The sequence below is a fragment of the Alligator mississippiensis genome, chromosome 1 (genome assembly GCF_030867095.1).
Source record: "Alligator mississippiensis isolate rAllMis1 chromosome 1, rAllMis1, whole genome shotgun sequence".
NCBI classification, from domain to species: domain Eukaryota; kingdom Metazoa; phylum Chordata; order Crocodylia; family Alligatoridae; genus Alligator; species Alligator mississippiensis.
The window spans coordinates 429,764,925-429,782,573 of record NC_081824.1 but is presented as its reverse complement, the minus strand read 5'-3'; the positions used below and the strand labels follow the sequence as shown (position 1 = coordinate 429,782,573).

The 17,649-nt window shown below is 40.4% G+C and overlaps 1 protein-coding gene across 4 annotated transcripts in view; it reads right to left on the bottom strand.

Annotated features, from left to right (window-relative positions):
* The window catches only part of ATP8A2 (ATPase phospholipid transporting 8A2), a 555,201-nt gene that overhangs the window by 406,303 nt on the left and 131,249 nt on the right, over window positions 1-17,649 (bottom strand). For all 4 annotated transcript variants that reach the window (XM_014595931.3, XM_059720367.1, XM_059720374.1 and 1 more), the window contains 6 exons: window positions 13,741-13,846; window positions 12,472-12,554; window positions 11,404-11,453; window positions 4,404-4,473; window positions 1,846-1,930; window positions 402-541 (listed from right to left, as the gene is read on the bottom strand). In XM_014595931.3, coding sequence (XP_014451417.2) covers window positions 402-541; window positions 1,846-1,930; window positions 4,404-4,473; window positions 11,404-11,453; window positions 12,472-12,554; window positions 13,741-13,846 — 534 coding nt within the window. The remainder of the gene's footprint in view (window positions 1-401; window positions 542-1,845; window positions 1,931-4,403; window positions 4,474-11,403; window positions 11,454-12,471; window positions 12,555-13,740; window positions 13,847-17,649) is intronic.

Here is a 17,649-nt window from a genome sequence, read left to right as displayed (position 1 = left end):
GTATATTAAAAAAAAAATTTAAAAAAAATCACTGGAATAATTTGCAGAGTGCAAAGAAAAGACTAACATTATACCATTAGTATTGTTTTAGCCTAATTACTTAGGACTTCAGTTTTCAAGCCCATAAATGTATAAAAACAACTTTGTAACTATGTGTTTCCTTACTTTTACGTGCCAAAATACTGTGGATCTGCCTTGTTTCGTTTCTGCTGAAAGTAAGATGCTTGAATCATCCTTGTAAAAAAGAACTTAACCTAATCATTGTGTTTTCATTCCTTCTAAACAATATCTTCAAGTTAAAGTCGATTGGGTCAAATCCTGTCTGAAGCCTATAAATTATTCAGGGTAGTAAAGGAACCAGAATTTTGCCTTCAGTAATGTATGAATGTAACAACTGTTACCTTTTCAATGATCTCATAGCACTCCTCCAACTTCTGGGCTCTGTCTTTCAGAATAGTACTGGTTTCATTGTAGACATCTAACCACTCTCCATAAGAATTTTCTGACAAGTCTGCATAGGCAATGCACAGAGTCCTCAAACCTACCAACAGAATATAGACAATGCATATGATGCACTAGTGACAGGAAAGATCAAATCATTGCAATCCAGATTCTGATCATGTATTCATGGGTAAACCTGAAGAAATTCTCTTAACTACACTGAATTTGCCCCTTCATAGTTGAGATCGGAAGGCACTCTGATAGGCACATTTTTTTCCTAATTTTAACTACTGCAATCTAGCTATACTAGAACAACAAAAATACCAGCTTTCATCTAATTCTCCATTTGAGGCTGAAAACAAGTTTTTATTTAAATTTTATTTAAAAATCACATAATCCCTGTATGAGCACATTATACATTATTATAATGCAACAGCAAACATGTTAAGCTCCTAAACTGAACATACTATTCTGCCTAGTATTTATTTTCAGAAATAGAATACATTCTTTCTTTCTTTCTTCAGTGCCTGCACGCAACTCATGTTAGCATTAACAGGTACACATACACAAAGATTGGAGAGTAGGCCCTATAACAGCATGAAAACAATCATTTTTTGACCCGTGACAAAAGGTGCCATACAGAAGTAATGATTTTGCTTCTGGCATGGATCAGCCAGAGAAAGGTGGGAGCGTGCCATATAAAATAAAGAGGTTTCAGTACTGAGAATCTGGGAAATTCAGAACAAACTGAAAAAAAAATTCTGAACAAATAAAACACTGTTTTAGGGGTAGGAAGAAAAATCCATTAGTCCATGTTTTTACAGTAATACAGTAGTGTACAAACTGGCATAAAAAGGGAACAAAATCCATGCCCCACCATCACACTCTCTTGTGAATGTGTGATTATGCACCTGTAAAATAAAAAGGTTGGTAAATTTGATTTCAGACTGTAAGGTGAACTGGCAGGGAGAGATTCAGACACAGCTCTGAACTTCTGCTTCTCCCTGATCTCTCAGCTTGTATGTTTCATGTAGGCCTAGGGCCCGATTCTGTCATCTCATGATTTTATACTGTGCTATTCCACTGAATTCAAAAGAATGAATTCTTGATTGCACTTGTCAAAGGATGATCAAAATTCAATGTTGACTCTTGCTTTGACTGTTCCTAGTGTATTCAGAGCTTGTACTGACTTTCAAAATAGGAAGAGGAGACCAGAAAACTTCTTTTGACACATTCATTTACCCATATGTAACCTACAAACACCAATTACCCATCATTTTTTAAACTGTTTCTATGTCTTTTTCTTGTAAGCACTTCAAAGATTGTTGTCATTAAAGCAGACAATGAATAACATGCACATTAACAATTTGAAATCTGATTTATATTTGCATGCTGTTCTCTTACCTTCTGTGGCAAAGTATTCAAGATGGCATAGTGTTTGCTCCATATATTGGGAATCTTTTGAAAGTCTCTCAAAAATGACATTATCCTATTACAACCAAATTACAAAGAGTCAGTTCAAAAGTAAATTTTCCATTCAAAATGAGTATACAGGTGCTCTAGCCCTGCAGATCTAACAGATATGAGGTGCATTAAATGGACAGAAAGCCTATAAATATGATTAGAGTAATGTATTATGATTGAACTATGAAACAGATCTAGGTCTACTAAGAAATCCAAAGCTGGAATGTTGCAGCCACCACCACCTCATAGAAATTCTAAGCAAAAGGAGAAAGGCTGGGAGATACTGTAGTTGCTGTCCAAAGAGGGTGCTCAGAGAACACCTACAGTTTCTTTAGCTTTCAGTTACCACAAAGTCATTATACTGTTATTCAAGTCTAGTTTTAAAGCTCCATTTTGAATTACGGAATTAGAGAATAAAATTTTCTAAGAACAGGAGTCTTGAACAATGAAAGACATGAATCCACTGCAAGCCCATACTTATCTTGCTAACTCTCCCAAGATAAAGCTTCCATTGATGTTAAGGAGAATTTTAATTAAGAACAAACAGAATAAGAATTAATGCAGGCTGCCCTCCATTGTTGGGAACTATCTTAAAGGGACAGCTCTCTATTGTGGGTGTCTATTTATCAAAATGAAGATGTGAATGACCCCTTGCTAACATAATTGAATTAGCACAGGTAACCACAGTGGTGAAAGACATAGCAGTATGGACTTTAGTATGTGCTAGCAATGAGGGTAAGAACTCGCCTTCGTACCTGGTTGCTAGCATATGCCAAAGCCTGCATTTCCACAACTGTGGTTCCCATACTAGCCAGAGTAAGCAAACCAAGTGGCACAATCACATTCCCATTTGGTCACATCTAACTGACAAAGTGGTAATAGGAAGAACTGCCTGAGAGATCAGAATAAAGAAGCGTCATAGATCAAAAGAGGAATTTCATTTTTAATATTCAGATCAGCTTCAATGCATTTAAAAAATAATCCATTAACTTTATTTTTGTTGTTATATTATGAGACCAAGATGGAAAAATATTTAAGATTATGCCCCATAAATATTAATTTATTTTATAGAGTTACAGCAACTATTTTTTCTTAACCAAAGTCTCCCTTGTCTTGATTTTGTCTGCCCATATCTTGTGGTTGCTATAGCTCCTTTAATGCAGCTCTTGGCCTGAATCTGTTCACACTGAAGTCACAAGCAAAATTCTCAATGAAGCAACACTCCTCTTTTTTTCCCCCCACTCAGTGCAAGTATTGTGGCATGTAACAGCAGCTAATACTTAAGTACACTAAACTTACAGCAAATGAGAGAAAGAGTACAACATGAGTGGTAACAATAAGGTCAGAACTGGAAATGAAGAGGCGATATACTGTCAATTCCATTGGCTCTTAGTGGACTTTGTTTTTTCTACCACTTTTAAATAACACATTTTCAGTGGGCTTGGCTCACAACCTTTGTTCCAGTTTCATGCTGGCATAGTTTCACTGACATTTTCAGAGTTACGCTGGTATAACTCATGCATTCTCATTCTGTTCTTATGCATATTGTAGCAAATAAAAAGCTTTTCTGTTTTACGGAGCTGCAAAAGCAGCATTTCCCACATAAAAAAATTTCACAGCAGAACTGGTCACTTTCCACCACTTTCTTCTGAAACCAATAACCACACTTTGTATGCAACTGTTGTTGACACTAATCTGTAGAGTGGTTGGATATCCCTCTTGCTCATGAAGACAACAACACTGTGACATGAACAAGGATGACAAGTAGCATTAAGTGCAGATCTGCGAGAAAAGGGATGATCAAAAGAGTTGGCACCAAGCAATTAAGAGTTTTGCAGGTTCAAACCACAGTACAACAGAAACCAGATTCTTTGCAAGGTTCAGTTTCTTAGCCTTCATGAAGGTGAGGGTTTGTGAGCCAGCTGGGGTCATATATACAACTGCAGCAAAAGCTGTGAGGATCTGGGGAGGGGCTCCAGCTGTTTGCTGTGGCTTTCATTTTAAAGAGCACCATTTCTCCAATCAGCTGTGCAGGACTATGGGTATGCTTCAGCTTAGTGGAGAAGCAACACCCTTTAATAAAGAAAAAATGTGGCAAACACCAGAATGACTTGTCCTTAACTGGACAAAACTGTAAATCCAGCAGGCTGAAAGTCACTCAGATATAAATAAATCCTACAGCATTAGGGTGTCCACTTTCCTGGTGGCACCTGCATATTGGCATGTACTCCTGGTTTTCAAAGCTCCCATTGACTTGAGTTGAGTAAGGATTTCAAGCTAAGGTATGGCAGAAGCCTAAATTGAATTATTTCTGTCTGCAAACAAAATCAGGAGAATGGATCACAGCTCTTTAAAACATTTGCCGTTAATGTGTAAAGCTTATTGATACCATGTAGTAGAGAGAAAATTTAAGGGGTTTTTTTGTTTAAAAAGAAATAGCAGAAGACTAAGCAGTCACTGTTGTCCCCATTCTCTGTGAGCAGTAGCTGACTACTTACCGCCCCTTTGCAGTAAAGACGTATTTGTCCTGTTGGAGTTCGAACAATTACGGACATTCTCTTCCTGTTGCTATAAAGAAAAATTAAATCTACTCAGTCATTTTTATCATCTTCTCATTGGAATGAGTGCAGCCTAAGAGTAAAAAACAGCTTGACCCAGGAGTCATCTCCCATGCACCTAACCTAGTTAAAAATCAGGTTAGATGAAGGCTAATAAAAATTTACAATACCCAAACTATCTGACAGTTGCAAAAAAAACTAGCTGGTCTTTCTACCTTTTGTGCCTTTGGGTGCCTTAATACGAATTCAAAGGGTCTGGTTTTCAGCAGGTATGCATATGTATGTCCAGAATGCACATGCATTTGCATGTCTAATGTATAAAGGGAATTCAGAGAAGAGCAACAAAAATGATTGTGGAGATTCCAGGAAAGAATAAAAGCTTCTGACAAAGTGTTAGTTATATTGACTTGCTAATTATTTCCATTCCATATTTTTGACCCACAAAAGGGAAAAAGTATTAGACTTTGCTAAATGACCCTAGATTAATGTAATAAAAATAAGAAAAGAAAAATTGTCTTGAATGTTGGGAAAAATTGTATTAAGCACAGAGGTATATGAAACTCTGACCTACTGTCCCATTGTAAGTGAGGATGATCCGTAGAATCATTTAAACCTGGACTGGACAACCAGATACAAAAATGTACTGCAAGGGACAACCTTACACTAGCAGGGGTATAAACCAGATTACTTGAGGCTTGTTCCCCTCCCCCCTTCCCTCCACAGGTTTTATGCAGATTAAGGAACCTAGGCACAGATCCCCTGGATGAAGCAGAAGGGTGATATTATAAACCCTTAGTGAGATCCAGGTGATAAAGCAGAAAGACCAATGAAAAAAAAATAAAGTCAAGATATTTAGGCTACGGATAGACATACAAAAAGCCTGAGCCCAAGTTGATTCAATCTTTGCAGGTTAGCCTAACTTGGCTAGGCGGAACCAGTTTGTAACTCTACACACACTCCCTCTGGACTGTAGAAATGCTGGCACATGCCTGCCGTGGCTCAGGCTAGAAGCCAGGGGACACTAGAGCAGCCCTCCCTTCCATTCTACACTGCTGAGCTAAGGGTGGATGTGGCCAGCCCCGGCAGGCTGCCCTGATTGGGGAGGGGTTCTCCCTCCTCCTCCTCCTCCCTGCCCAGTAGGGAGCTGATAACACCCCATCAAGAAAACAAAAGCTTGTCTCATTAGTTCAAGCTCTTTAAACAATTTTTTCCAAAGAAGGAACAGAAGGACATTACCAGTTGGCCTGTTGATTAGCTCCAGTAAGCCCTAAGCAGACACTGTCCTGTCTTCCTTATACAGGCACCTCTCAGCATTAGCTAGCAAACCACATGCTGGCTACAGTCCGTGCTGTGGGAGGGGGGAATCCCTGCATAAGAGGGAGGGATGCAGGGCCAGCCCTACTGGGCTGCAAAGCATCTGGGATGCTGGGGTACTCTGGTTTAAGTTAAATCAGGAAGGGGTCTGGGACAGACATTGCATAAACTAGTTTGACTCAAATCAGTTAAGTCTGATACTACATTCAACCAGTAGTATCTCAAACCAGTTTCAGCCATTTTCAAACTGGTTTATGTGCACTGAATGTCTGTTCTGTTACAGGTTTAAACTAGTTTCTGATCACTTAAACCAGTTTATGCGTAATGTCTGTCCTTAGCCCCAACTTTGCAAACAAAGTTTCTTGCTTTAGAACTTACACATTAACAAAAGCTGGATAATTCAAAATCAAAGGGATAAACAGTAGTAGACACAGGTATCCCCTGCAAGCTATTTTTTCTTGCTGGCAAATTGCATTTTGGGAGTTTCCTCCATATTTTCTATAGGAAGTAGATGGTGCTAGAGACAGACTCTCCTACACATAGGTAGACCCTCTAACCATCACATGGCATTTTGTGCCCTTTCCTAATAGAGATCTGTGCACCAAGGACTCAGTAAAACTGTTAGCAGATGGTCAACTTTAAGCTCATATCCCAAGCAAAATAAAATATACAAATATCAAAGTGAAAATTGTTTGCAAAACCTTAACACTGCCCTTTATACATATGATACAGAACATGGATTTTCTCCCCTTCCTTACAGGAATGTCATATCAGTCTAACCCAACTGAAAAATACAGCGGCCACATGTAGACTTTAAAGTTTCCATGGGGAAAATTGCCTCTCTTCCAGTCAAAACAATGACCCTATAAGTAAGTGTTCATTAAATTTCTCCCAAGGGAAACATGCCCTTTGGGGAGCAAGATGATCTGGGTATCAACCTAGGTTTACCCTATGAGAGAAATTCTCTTGCAAGAATTAATGCCTGTACGTTCCTCTCCCACTCTGGTACAGGAAGGGAGTGGAGCAGTGTAGGAAAGCCCCCTACCTGTTCCCCAGACTGGGTTCCCAAGTCTGAGGAGTGGACAGAAGGTTTTGCCCCATTTCTCCAGTCCCCTTCTGGACCAGTCTATGAGAGTAGAGGAGAGTGGCAGGAAAAGACTCCTCCACCTGTTCCAAAGACCTACGTCTTGGAACCTAGGTCTTCCCCTACCTGGTTGGGGAAAGATGGGGAGTCTCTCTCTACAATTCCACTCCCTCCACCCCAACTCCAACCCAGAATGTAAGGAGTGGAGCAGCCACTGCTTCCCATGTCTTCCCCAGATCAGGATCACCGAGTCTCAGGAAGGCAATAAGATCACAGGAGACAGAGCAATTATAGGCTAAAAACCTGTACCACTCCCTCTCCTAGACAGACTTCCAGCGGTGGAAAGTTTAAAACAGTAATTTAAAAGGAGCTGTGTTAAAGCAGCCACTTAAAGACTACTCTATGCCCTTACCACTGAGTTTGCCAATCTCCGCTGTTATTTGACACAGCTTTCAGTGGCACCCAGTAAATTGCTGGGGGAGGGGCAAAATATAGAATACAGGAGGGATCAAAGCAGCAGGGGTAAGGCACTGGCAGCCCATGGTGCCAGCTGGGTCTCAAATGCCTAGTCCACTGCTCTGAAAGATTACAAAATCACTAACATAGAGAATCAAGCCCTGTGAATAAAGCAGGGCAAATGAAGCATACATCCTTGTTCTGTGTGTCCCACTGTTTGAAATTCTGAAGGTATTCTGGAAATAAACAGCATGCAATAATGTAATCATCTTGTAAACAAATATACAGAAGAGTATCTACTGAGCAATCTTAACATAGACATTTCTGGACCTGAGGACTTCACTTTGCAACCTTTCTTTTAACACAAAATTGGCAAGACCTCACAAAAGTATGTGCACCTTCAAACACTGCCTGAAATGAAGCAGGCTCCAGGTCTACTTATAGAAAAGTCCTTCTCTCGCTTGTTTCCTGAAGTGAATTTCCTCTAATAGATTTCCCGTGTTGAGTTTCCTACACATTGCACAGTAACTTGGGCACGATTTTAGGCCATGCAGAAGATCAAGGTGACTAAAGAGTCAAACTAGATGTTGGACCACAACACTGTGAAGAGAACTGCAAAAAAGTTCTCTCTAGTTGAACCCAAAACCTTGATGCAAAACACTTTTTTTTCCTCGTTACATTTTATTCTCAAAAAGAGGACCTTCATTTTCCTCAGAGCGAGAATCTAAAGGCCTCATCTTTTACTCTGCCAGAGTAGTGAAAAACCTTAGTGTAAATGAACTATGCTATAGGCTCTCCTAGTGAGAAGCGATAGGAAAACGAGATCTTTGGTGGCCAAAACTCTCCTAAAGAACAAAGGCAACAAATCTCCATCCAGTGGGAAATTCCACCTGCCTGCATGAAAAAAGATGAATACTACTTCTTCCTTATGCAGTGCTTTTTATCTGGCAGTATCAAAAGCACTTTCCTTAGAGAGGTCAATAAGACTTTCCCCTCTTGTGCAATGAGAATATTCAAGCACAGAGAAGTGGGATTTGGGAGCAGGACACTAACAACAAGTCTGTGAGGGAACTGTAACTAGGAAAGGCCTCTAAGGCCCCACTTCCATGTTCCAAACAATTGTTAAATCTGAAACTGTTTGTAAACAGCCCATGAATCCTAGATGGGGAGAAACTAAAACACATGGAGGTTTAACTAGGTAAACTTAGTATGCAACCAGACACCCAATAAGGATTATTTAGTTAAGAAAATGGACAAATTGAGGGATTAGATAATAAAAGGAACGGTCTTTTGATGGGTCTGAATGAATTCAAGTCAGCATGGGCCTGATGATCTTCATCCTACGGTACTGAAGAAACTGGCAGAGGTGATCTCTGAGCCCATGGCAGTAATATTTATGAAGTCATGGTAGACAGGTGAGATACCAGAGGATTAGAAAAGAACCAACATACCGCCCCTCTTGTCCTTCTTAAAAAAAAAGGGAAGACCTGGGGAACAATATGCTGGTTAGCCTTACCTCTATACTGGGAAGTTAGAGAAGCATATACTGAGGAAGGCCATTTGCAAGTATCTGGAGAAGGAGAGGCTGATCACTAAGGGTGTGGGAAACAGGCTGGATTCGATTCAGATTTGGATTTGGCCCAAAAAAACCAGGGACAGTGATTGATTCATTGATTTGGATCACTGCCCCGATTCAATTTGGCTGAATCCAAATCTGAAGATTTGATGCTGATTCGGAAAATCAGCGATTTGGACATAGACACAGCTTTCAATCTTTTTTCTACATGCCCCAAGGTACCAGGTGGCTCGTGAACGCTGATATGGTGGGGTGGATGAAGCGTCCCACAGGAGTGGAGGCACCAGTCACCAAGCCGGTGGGGCACAAGAGCCCCCCCCCCACCCCCGTGTGTTCCCCGGCAGACCCAGAAATGTTTCTGGTCCACTTCCAGGTCTACTGCTGAGCGCGCTGGGGAACCCCGCCCCCCGCACTCTTGAGGGACGCTCTATCTGCCCCAGCATCTCAGCATTCACAAGCCACTTGGTACCTTGGGGTATGTAGAAAAAACATTTAAAATTGCGTCTATGTCTGAACGGTCGAAGCTTTCTGAATCTCTCCGAATAGATTTGGAGGGCTCCATTTCTATTTGGAGAGATTAAAGGGTCTCCCAATTTGAATCAGATTCAGCGATTTGGCTACCCAGTCAGGCCAACTCAAATCAGCGACCAAAGCTTTGCACAGCCCTACTGATCACAAGCAGCCAGCATGAATTTACGAAAAACAAATCATGTTAAACAAACCTGATCTCCTTCTTTGACAAAGTAACTGCTTGTGTAGGTGAAGGGAATGCTGTGGATATAGTGCATCTGAACTTCAGCAAGGCTTTTGACAAGGTCCCACACGATCTTCTCATAAAACAAACTGAAAAAGGTGGGCAAGACAAAACTACTACAAAGTGGACCAACAACTGGCTCAATAGTCACAGGCAAAGAGCAATTATAAGTGGAAACTTGTAAGAATGACAGGAGGTTTCAACTACAGTCACACAGGGGTCTGCCCTGGGCTTAGGGCTGTTCAACATTCTTATGAATGGACTTGTACACTGGAACTGAAAGCTTCCAAGTTTTGTCATCTGCAAATTTGTTCAAGGAGGACTGTGAGCCATTGGAAGACAGAAGGGTAATTCAGAATGGTCTTGACAGATTGGAAAACTGGGCTGGAGCTAATGGGATGTAGTTCAATATTGACAAATGCAACGTGCTACGTATATCTTGGGAAGAATAACTGAAGACAGATAAAAAGAATGGGTAACATCTGGCTGGATGGCAGCACTATGGAGAGTAGGGATCTTGGTGGATCACAGACTCAATGAGTCTGCAGTGTGATGCTGCTGGAAGTGTAGTTTTGGGCTGCATCAATGGAAGCATTAGGTGCAAGACGCAGGAGGTGGTAGTCCCTCTCTACTCGGCACTGGTTAGGCCTTATTTAGAGTAGTGCGTGCAGTTTTGGGCTCCATATTTCAAACAGGATGGAAAAATTGGAGAGAGTCCAGAAGCAGGTGACAAAAATGTTAGAGGTCTTGAAAGGTGAGTCATATGAGGAGAGTTGAAGGAAATAGGTATGTTCAGTTTGTGGGAAAGGTACTTCAGAAGGGACATGATAGCAGTCTTCAAATACGTGAAGGGCTGCCATAAAAAAAAAAAAAGGAGAGAAAATACCTTCTCTCTTGCTGCAGAGAGCAGGATATGAACTAGTGGCATGAAGTTGCAGCAAAGTAAATTTAGATTGGATATCTGAAAAAACTTGTTCCCTGGAGCAGACTGCCCAAGGATGTTGTGGAATCTCCATCACTAGATATGTTCAAGAAGAGGTTTGACAAGCATTTGTTAGCAGTGATTTAAGTGTGGGTATGCCTATGCTTCAGTATTTATTTCTCATGCTTCTGGGCTTTACTGGTTGCCATATGGGGCCAGAAAAGAATTTTCTCCTCCTCCTGTTGCTACGCATCAGGGTTTGGTTATTTTGGCCTTCCTCAGCAGCACTTGGTTATAGCCAAGTCTGGGGATGAAATGGGGTGTGCCACAGGTTTTTGGCTAGAGGGTCTTGCCTGTCAACTCAAGGTCACACTGATCACCACAGTTGGCGTCAGGAAGGAATTTTACCCTATGGTCAGCTTGGTAAGGTCTATGGAGGTTTTGCCTTCCTTTGTAGCAGGTCATGTGGCCCTTCTTGGATTTCTCAAGCACATTTCAACAACCATCTCAAAGCAGGACACTGGCCACTGTTGTCCCCCTGCTTTACCTATAGCAAGGTAGGGTGTTATGCCTTGTGGTTGTGTCAGGGTTGACTGTGTAATTTTACTAATAGGTTAGACAATGGATCTGTATAGGATGGTTTGGATACAGATGATCCTGCCTCAGGCAGGGGGTTGGATTATATGACCTTTGAGGGTCCCTTCTACCCTTACTTTTCCATGAATCCAATAACATTTCTCTGGAGTTCTCCGTGGTGAACTTCTGATGTAAAAATAATTTTACCAGCACATTTTATTTTTTGCTTAGCATTTAATATCTATAAAAGTTACTTACCTAGAAAACTCCAGCACATTAAGAATTTCAAAGCTTTCTTCTTTCCCCAGCTGCAAAAATACAATGTGCTAGTTTCATAAAAGAGTATATAAAATTAATGGTGTGAACACCATGCAAGGATGCATAGAAGTACTGGGATTTTCCAGACTACACTTCAGATCGGATGTGGTAATTGCACCCTCTCCTGGTTGAAGTGGCATATTGCCCTATCTTAGTTTTAACACAAGCAAAAGGCAATTTTTACTTATTTGCACAAATGCAACTCCAACAACTTAAACTTCTTCATTATCTTTTGAATGTCATTTCAGTGGGATTATACTGCATTGAGGAATAAATGAACCTATGGTCTGACCCAGTGAAAAAAAAAAATCACTGAAGCCCAGTCTGGAAAGACACCAGCTTGCTCACTGTATCCCTTTTCACTTAAGGGAATATTCAGACCTCATTGGTAGTTAAAAATCTAAAACAATAAGTAATGCATTTAATGGGAGGAAGTGGGGATGGAGGGGGGAATCAATTGATGTCTTTCCTGGACCAAGTCCTAATCTTAGATACACCCATTCAATTCAGAGTTATTAACGTACCTACTTAGATACATGTGGGTATAAATAAGACCAGAATTTGGACCCGTGCCAACCAACTGGCCTACCTGTTAAATTTTCATCTGTACAACACACATCCAAGGCATACCTATCTTCAAAAACAAACTCAAAATTCAACTCTATCATCTTTCAAAATTTAGGAGTATAAAAACAACAACATATATCTATATATAGTAATTTATTTTCAAACCAGGTATTTTATTTTCTTTCTTTGCTGCCCAGCTCAAGCAATCTGATTCCCAGACAAAAGTTAAATCAACACAGGCTACTGCTCCTATTACTCTACTACTTTATTACTCGCTGAAGGGCAGAACTAAGGGATTCACATCTACACAAAACATTTGCTGTGGCCCTCCTGCTCTGCCAGAGCCTGTATGCCCACAGCCTGCAAGTGCGCCCCTGAAAAGCTACAGATATATACCCCTAGCTTTTGAAAGCTACTATGCCGTCTAAGTCCTCTACTTACCGCATCAATAATAACTGAACGAGGAGTTCTTCCTGTGAAGATGTAGCCAAGTCTTTTTGCTCCTTTCACTAATGCCCCCTCATCTGTCAATAAAAAGAGCTTACCTTTATTGAGAATTAATTAGAAATACAGTCTGACCTAAGGGGTTGGGGGAGAAGAGAGAAGGAAAGGGCTACTATTACAAGATTGTTCTGACACTGTTTTGCCAGAATACAAGAAAATGGCCATTTCTGGAACTAGATTTCTGAAGTCTCTTTAAGAGCTAAAGTTACCTCAGCAATGCAAATATTCTCTCTGTAACCTTTAGCTCAAAGATGGTTTACATTTCCATTCCTTCTGCTAACCATGCCTTGTGATTAACTCGGGTGCACACGCATGCTTCCTACTTTGATTTCTGTATACAGTACTTCATACGTACTGAAAAATTAAGATCCGTTATCATGAAACAGACAGACTGTCATTTTATATAAGACTTTTCTTTAAACTTGGTCTGAAAATTAGCATGATCAAAGCTATATTCATCCAACATGAATTTAAGCCAGCTTCTGATGCAATAACACAAAATTCTTGCCGTGAAGTACATTGCCAAAGTGTATTGGAGACTGAAGTGGGCCTTGCAGTTAAGAGATCTGACATGGACTCAGGGCCAGAGTCAGAGCTGCAGCAGACTCCTGTCCCCCCACCCCAACCTGCTTTGTATGCAAATTTAAAGACAAGGGGCTTTTCCCCTATGCTGATTGCGGGGAGGAAAATCTCATCTTAGATTTGAGTGAATATGGTATAGACCTCCATTGCCTTGACATTACTTTGCCATTTACACATACAACAGACAGATGTAAAATGCTCCAAAACTAGAATGAAACAGACATTTTATATTCAATTCAGAGAAGCATGAAAGTGATGACACTAACAGTAGAGAATTCTCATTTAACAGACGAAGTCCTGGGAAGTTAAGACGGTCTCTCTCAAAGCCAAAGGAGTCTGTGGCAGAAGCTAACCTTAGCAAAATGAATGCTGCTTTTATAACCTCCCCAAGCAAGAAGCAGGTGAAGCATCCTGAACCATGCCCCATCCCTTTACATACGACAGTAGAGGGAAGCACCTCCGAAGCATGTAGTCTGAAGGGCTGTGTTCTGTGTGCAGTGAGAAATTCTAGGAGATATGCATCCTGCTGTTTTAAAAATGACATTAGGAAGGAGGGCAGTATTACTGTAAAAGCATCTAAAAGCTCTTAGTTATTCACCCCAAAAGAAGGAGAAAGTGACCAACCTGGTGAAGAGGCCTGGTAGATTATTTTATTTCCTTCTCTCTCAGGAACAACAGTGTGACACACAGCCAGCAAAGTGAGGAACTCCTGTATATGAGCAGCTGTGGGCTACAAGGGATATTTCTAATTAATGCAACAAATTCATTCCATGCAGACTAAATGCATAAACTGTGGTTGCATTCTGGGTTGTATTACACAATTCAGCCTGTCCAGACCTGCAATACCCTCTCTTTTTCTAATTCACTGCACTACCACTCTTTCACTTCTCCCCATAATAGTAGCATACCAAGGGCCAGCACTCCACCTACAGATGTCACAAACAAGAGTTGGGAAACTAGAGCTGTTAACTTTCCAGTCAAGAAAAAGATCTCACATTTTCATGAACTCATGGAGTTTACAACTCCACAGAGCAGTGTTAACATTACCACTGGTCAAGGGAGTAGAAAATTACAATTTGGTAGCATTTACTTCAGCAAAAAAATGACCCAAGGAGCAAGATCTTAGGGGGTCAGGCCCATAGAGTCTACTATTTGAGCAAGAAGTGAAATCTTAATGCCAACAGGAGGAGAAGGAGGAAGAGGAGGAGGAGGAGTAAGTCCCTGTTGTTTCTTTGAACCAGCTAGGAGAGTAATGTTATGCACTCATATTATATACAAAAAAAACTCAAAACTTTATACAACCATGCAAAAAAAAAAATCTAATGAATACTCAAAACACATTCAAATACATAACCAGCAACTATATTATCCTGCTAGCACAGTAGAGGCCCTTGTAGAGCAAGAGCTATTCATTTAAAAAGAAGAGGACCTGAGATTTTTATTTAAATGTCTTAGAATTCCGGTTTGCTGTGTTCCAGTTCCATGGGCTGCCAAAAAGGTGGTTAAAGAGCTATGAACTTTTCATAGATGGAATGTCGATGAAACTGAAGGTCTACAAAACCGTAATTCTCTCGACCCTCCTTTATGCCTGTGAAACCTGGACTGTCTACCAGCGTCATGTCAAGAAACTAAACCACTTCCACCTGTGCTGCCTGCAAAAGATACTAAAAATCAAGTGGCAGGACAAGATTCTGGATACTGAGGTGTTAGGAAGATCAGCTCTCCCCAGTATTCACACTGTACTGAAACTGGTGGTGCTAAGATGGGCCAGCCACTTTTTAAGAATGCCAGACACTCACCTGCCGAAGAAAATCTTCTATAGCGAACTGTCAAATGGAGTATGCTAATCGCAGCGCACCAAAGAAGTGGTACAAGGACACTCTAAAGGTGTCCCTAAAGAGTTTCAGCATTGACCTAAAGTCATGGGAGCAAATTGCTCATGACTGTCCATCCTGGAGGTCATCAATTCAGAATGGAGCACAGGCCTTCAAATAACAACACTCAGAGAAGCAATGAAGAAATGCATGGCCAGGAAAATAAAAACCTCTCGTACCCAGCATCACTTTCCTGCCCCTGCTGCAGCAGATTATTCAAGACAAAGATCAGGCTTATAAGTCACCTACATACCCACATGATCTAGCCTCCACCCCACTCCTTTCTTTCCTCTCTCTCTCTTTTCTCCTTTTTCCTTTCTTTTCTCTCTTTTCTCCCTCCCTGTTTTTCCCCTCTTTCTTTCCCATTTCTTCTCTCTCTTCTCCCCCCAGCTGGACGTGGTCATTTTGGCCCATGAAAGATGAACAATAAACAATGAAGTTTTCACACTGTGAAAATGCCTTTGGCATTAGTTAAGAGACTCAGAAGCGTAAAGATGAAAAAACTGTTACTACTCCGTATGAGTGCAGAAGCAAGCATCCAAGACAGGTGTTAAGTAACGCAACAGTGATATTTTCACATGTGTAAAGTCCAACTGGAAGTTGTAATGGAACTTGTGTTCCTAAGTCACTTTGACACTTCTGAAAATACCACCTTAATTCTCTCCATTCTTCTTATTAAAGCAGATGTTTATATACATTGCCCAACCCCACCCCCTTCCTCCAAACATGGTGCCAATGTCTACTTTTTCATAACTATAATGAAAAAAATCTGGTACTATAATAGAAGGTGCAATTTAAATTCTGCCAACCTAACAATTTGTGCACTTTTATTCCCTTTATTCATGTAGTTAAACAATTATTCTTACACAGCTGTGTGTCACATACACTATAAAACAGCCTTCAGAACAAATAAAAAGCCCACAGGCATGGAACTATTTTTTTTTAAATGTCAACAGACTGTGTTCCCCTTTAAGAGTACTTGCCACCAGCCAATTCTTGTTTGCCAAAAATATTTTATTTTTCCAAGTAGTATCCATTAAAAATGTGTTATAGATACAAAAGAAGCAACAGTGTAACACCAGATAATGCTAGGCATTATATTTCATAATCAACATGCTTTCCAAATATTAACTAATCAATCATAACAAACCTTTTACTAGAGTGGAGTTAATGTAAAATATTCTAAGCAAGAGGCATTCAAGATTTGCTCTTCGTAGAGTGCATAGACACTAGTACTCCAACCCTGGGCTACTTCTCGTAAAACTCCTCTTCCCCCTTTGTGTCTGGCTCTCAGATAATTTTGAAAAATAGTGTTTTGTTTTGGGATGAAGCTAACAGGACCCATCCAGTTTGTCTGCAATCAGGGTGAGACTGTAAAGGCTAAATAAGCACCTGGTATTCTGTAACAAAAAGTAAAAGTACCTTTCTCAAGACCGCTAAAGGAGTCGGTAACATAAGCTAAGCACAAACTTTGTTTCACTTTACGTCCAGTTTCAGAGACAAGCTTAAAACGGACTCTGCAACAAACTGCAATTCTAGAATAATAATTACAGTATACACAATGGCCTACATTCTGTTTCTACATCTGTAGTCTAAAACCCTGCCATTACACATTACCTGGCTTTTCACAATAAAAAGGCCACAGAACCATATATCAGGTACAGCATGACACTTAAATAAATCATGACAAAGCAAATGTAAAAGAGAAGATACCATCTTAAAAAGATGCCTTTCTAAAAGAAAAAAAAATCCCACAGGAGTCCTAACGTTTATATTTTTAGTTGCTTTATGTACGTTTCAGACTATTGTATCCTGCATACATTTGGCTCCGATAGTTAGACCTCAGTGGGATGGCAGAGACTCATCCTGGACTGTTTTAATTCTCATTACGTTAGGAAGTGCAATCCAGTCAAAGACATGAATAGATGGCACGTGATCATAATGAAACGCGAGAAAAATCAAAGTCCATGGCAAGTTAATGGGTAGGGGGTTGCATCCAGCTGCTGTGCTATTTCCAGTGAAAGCAGTAAAAAGTTATACCTCCTGCTCCACAAAGTAAGCAGCCTGCTGGATTCGCATTTCAGCATCTGTTGCTGCAGGCCTTTGATGTCCATTTGCAAATATATCACCTTGCCTCTTACACACTTTCACAATGCCTTTTCAGCTGATATATTATAATCTGCTTTCCACTGTTGATAGGTTTCAAAGTCTACCCCTGATTTACTTATACCAAGCCAACTCTTTCATTTGTGCTGTTTTCACAGTTTACAATGGATTATGTGGCTGCCTTCCTGTTCTAGAGCAACAGATCACCAAACGAGTGAGGCCCAGCTTATCACTGCAGCTCTTGCATCCAGCTGTCATTTGCCTTCTTACTATATTGTTCTGACACATTATTTATTGTACCAGCAAATGTCAAGAGATAGTTCAAAATGCTGCTTCAAATTATGTGAAAAGATCTTCATATTCCTTAAGGGTTTCTAAGATGATACTTCCCATTCTCATTTGAAGTCTAAACACCCTGTATAGGTCTTCACAGGTTAACCGTGTCTGCTTTACAGAGTTTTACTTTATTAAAGCAGTTCCTAACCTGTTTATTGTTGAAATGCTCCCTAATGATGGGGTCACAGGAGTACATCTTTTTGTTGGGCCATAGGGC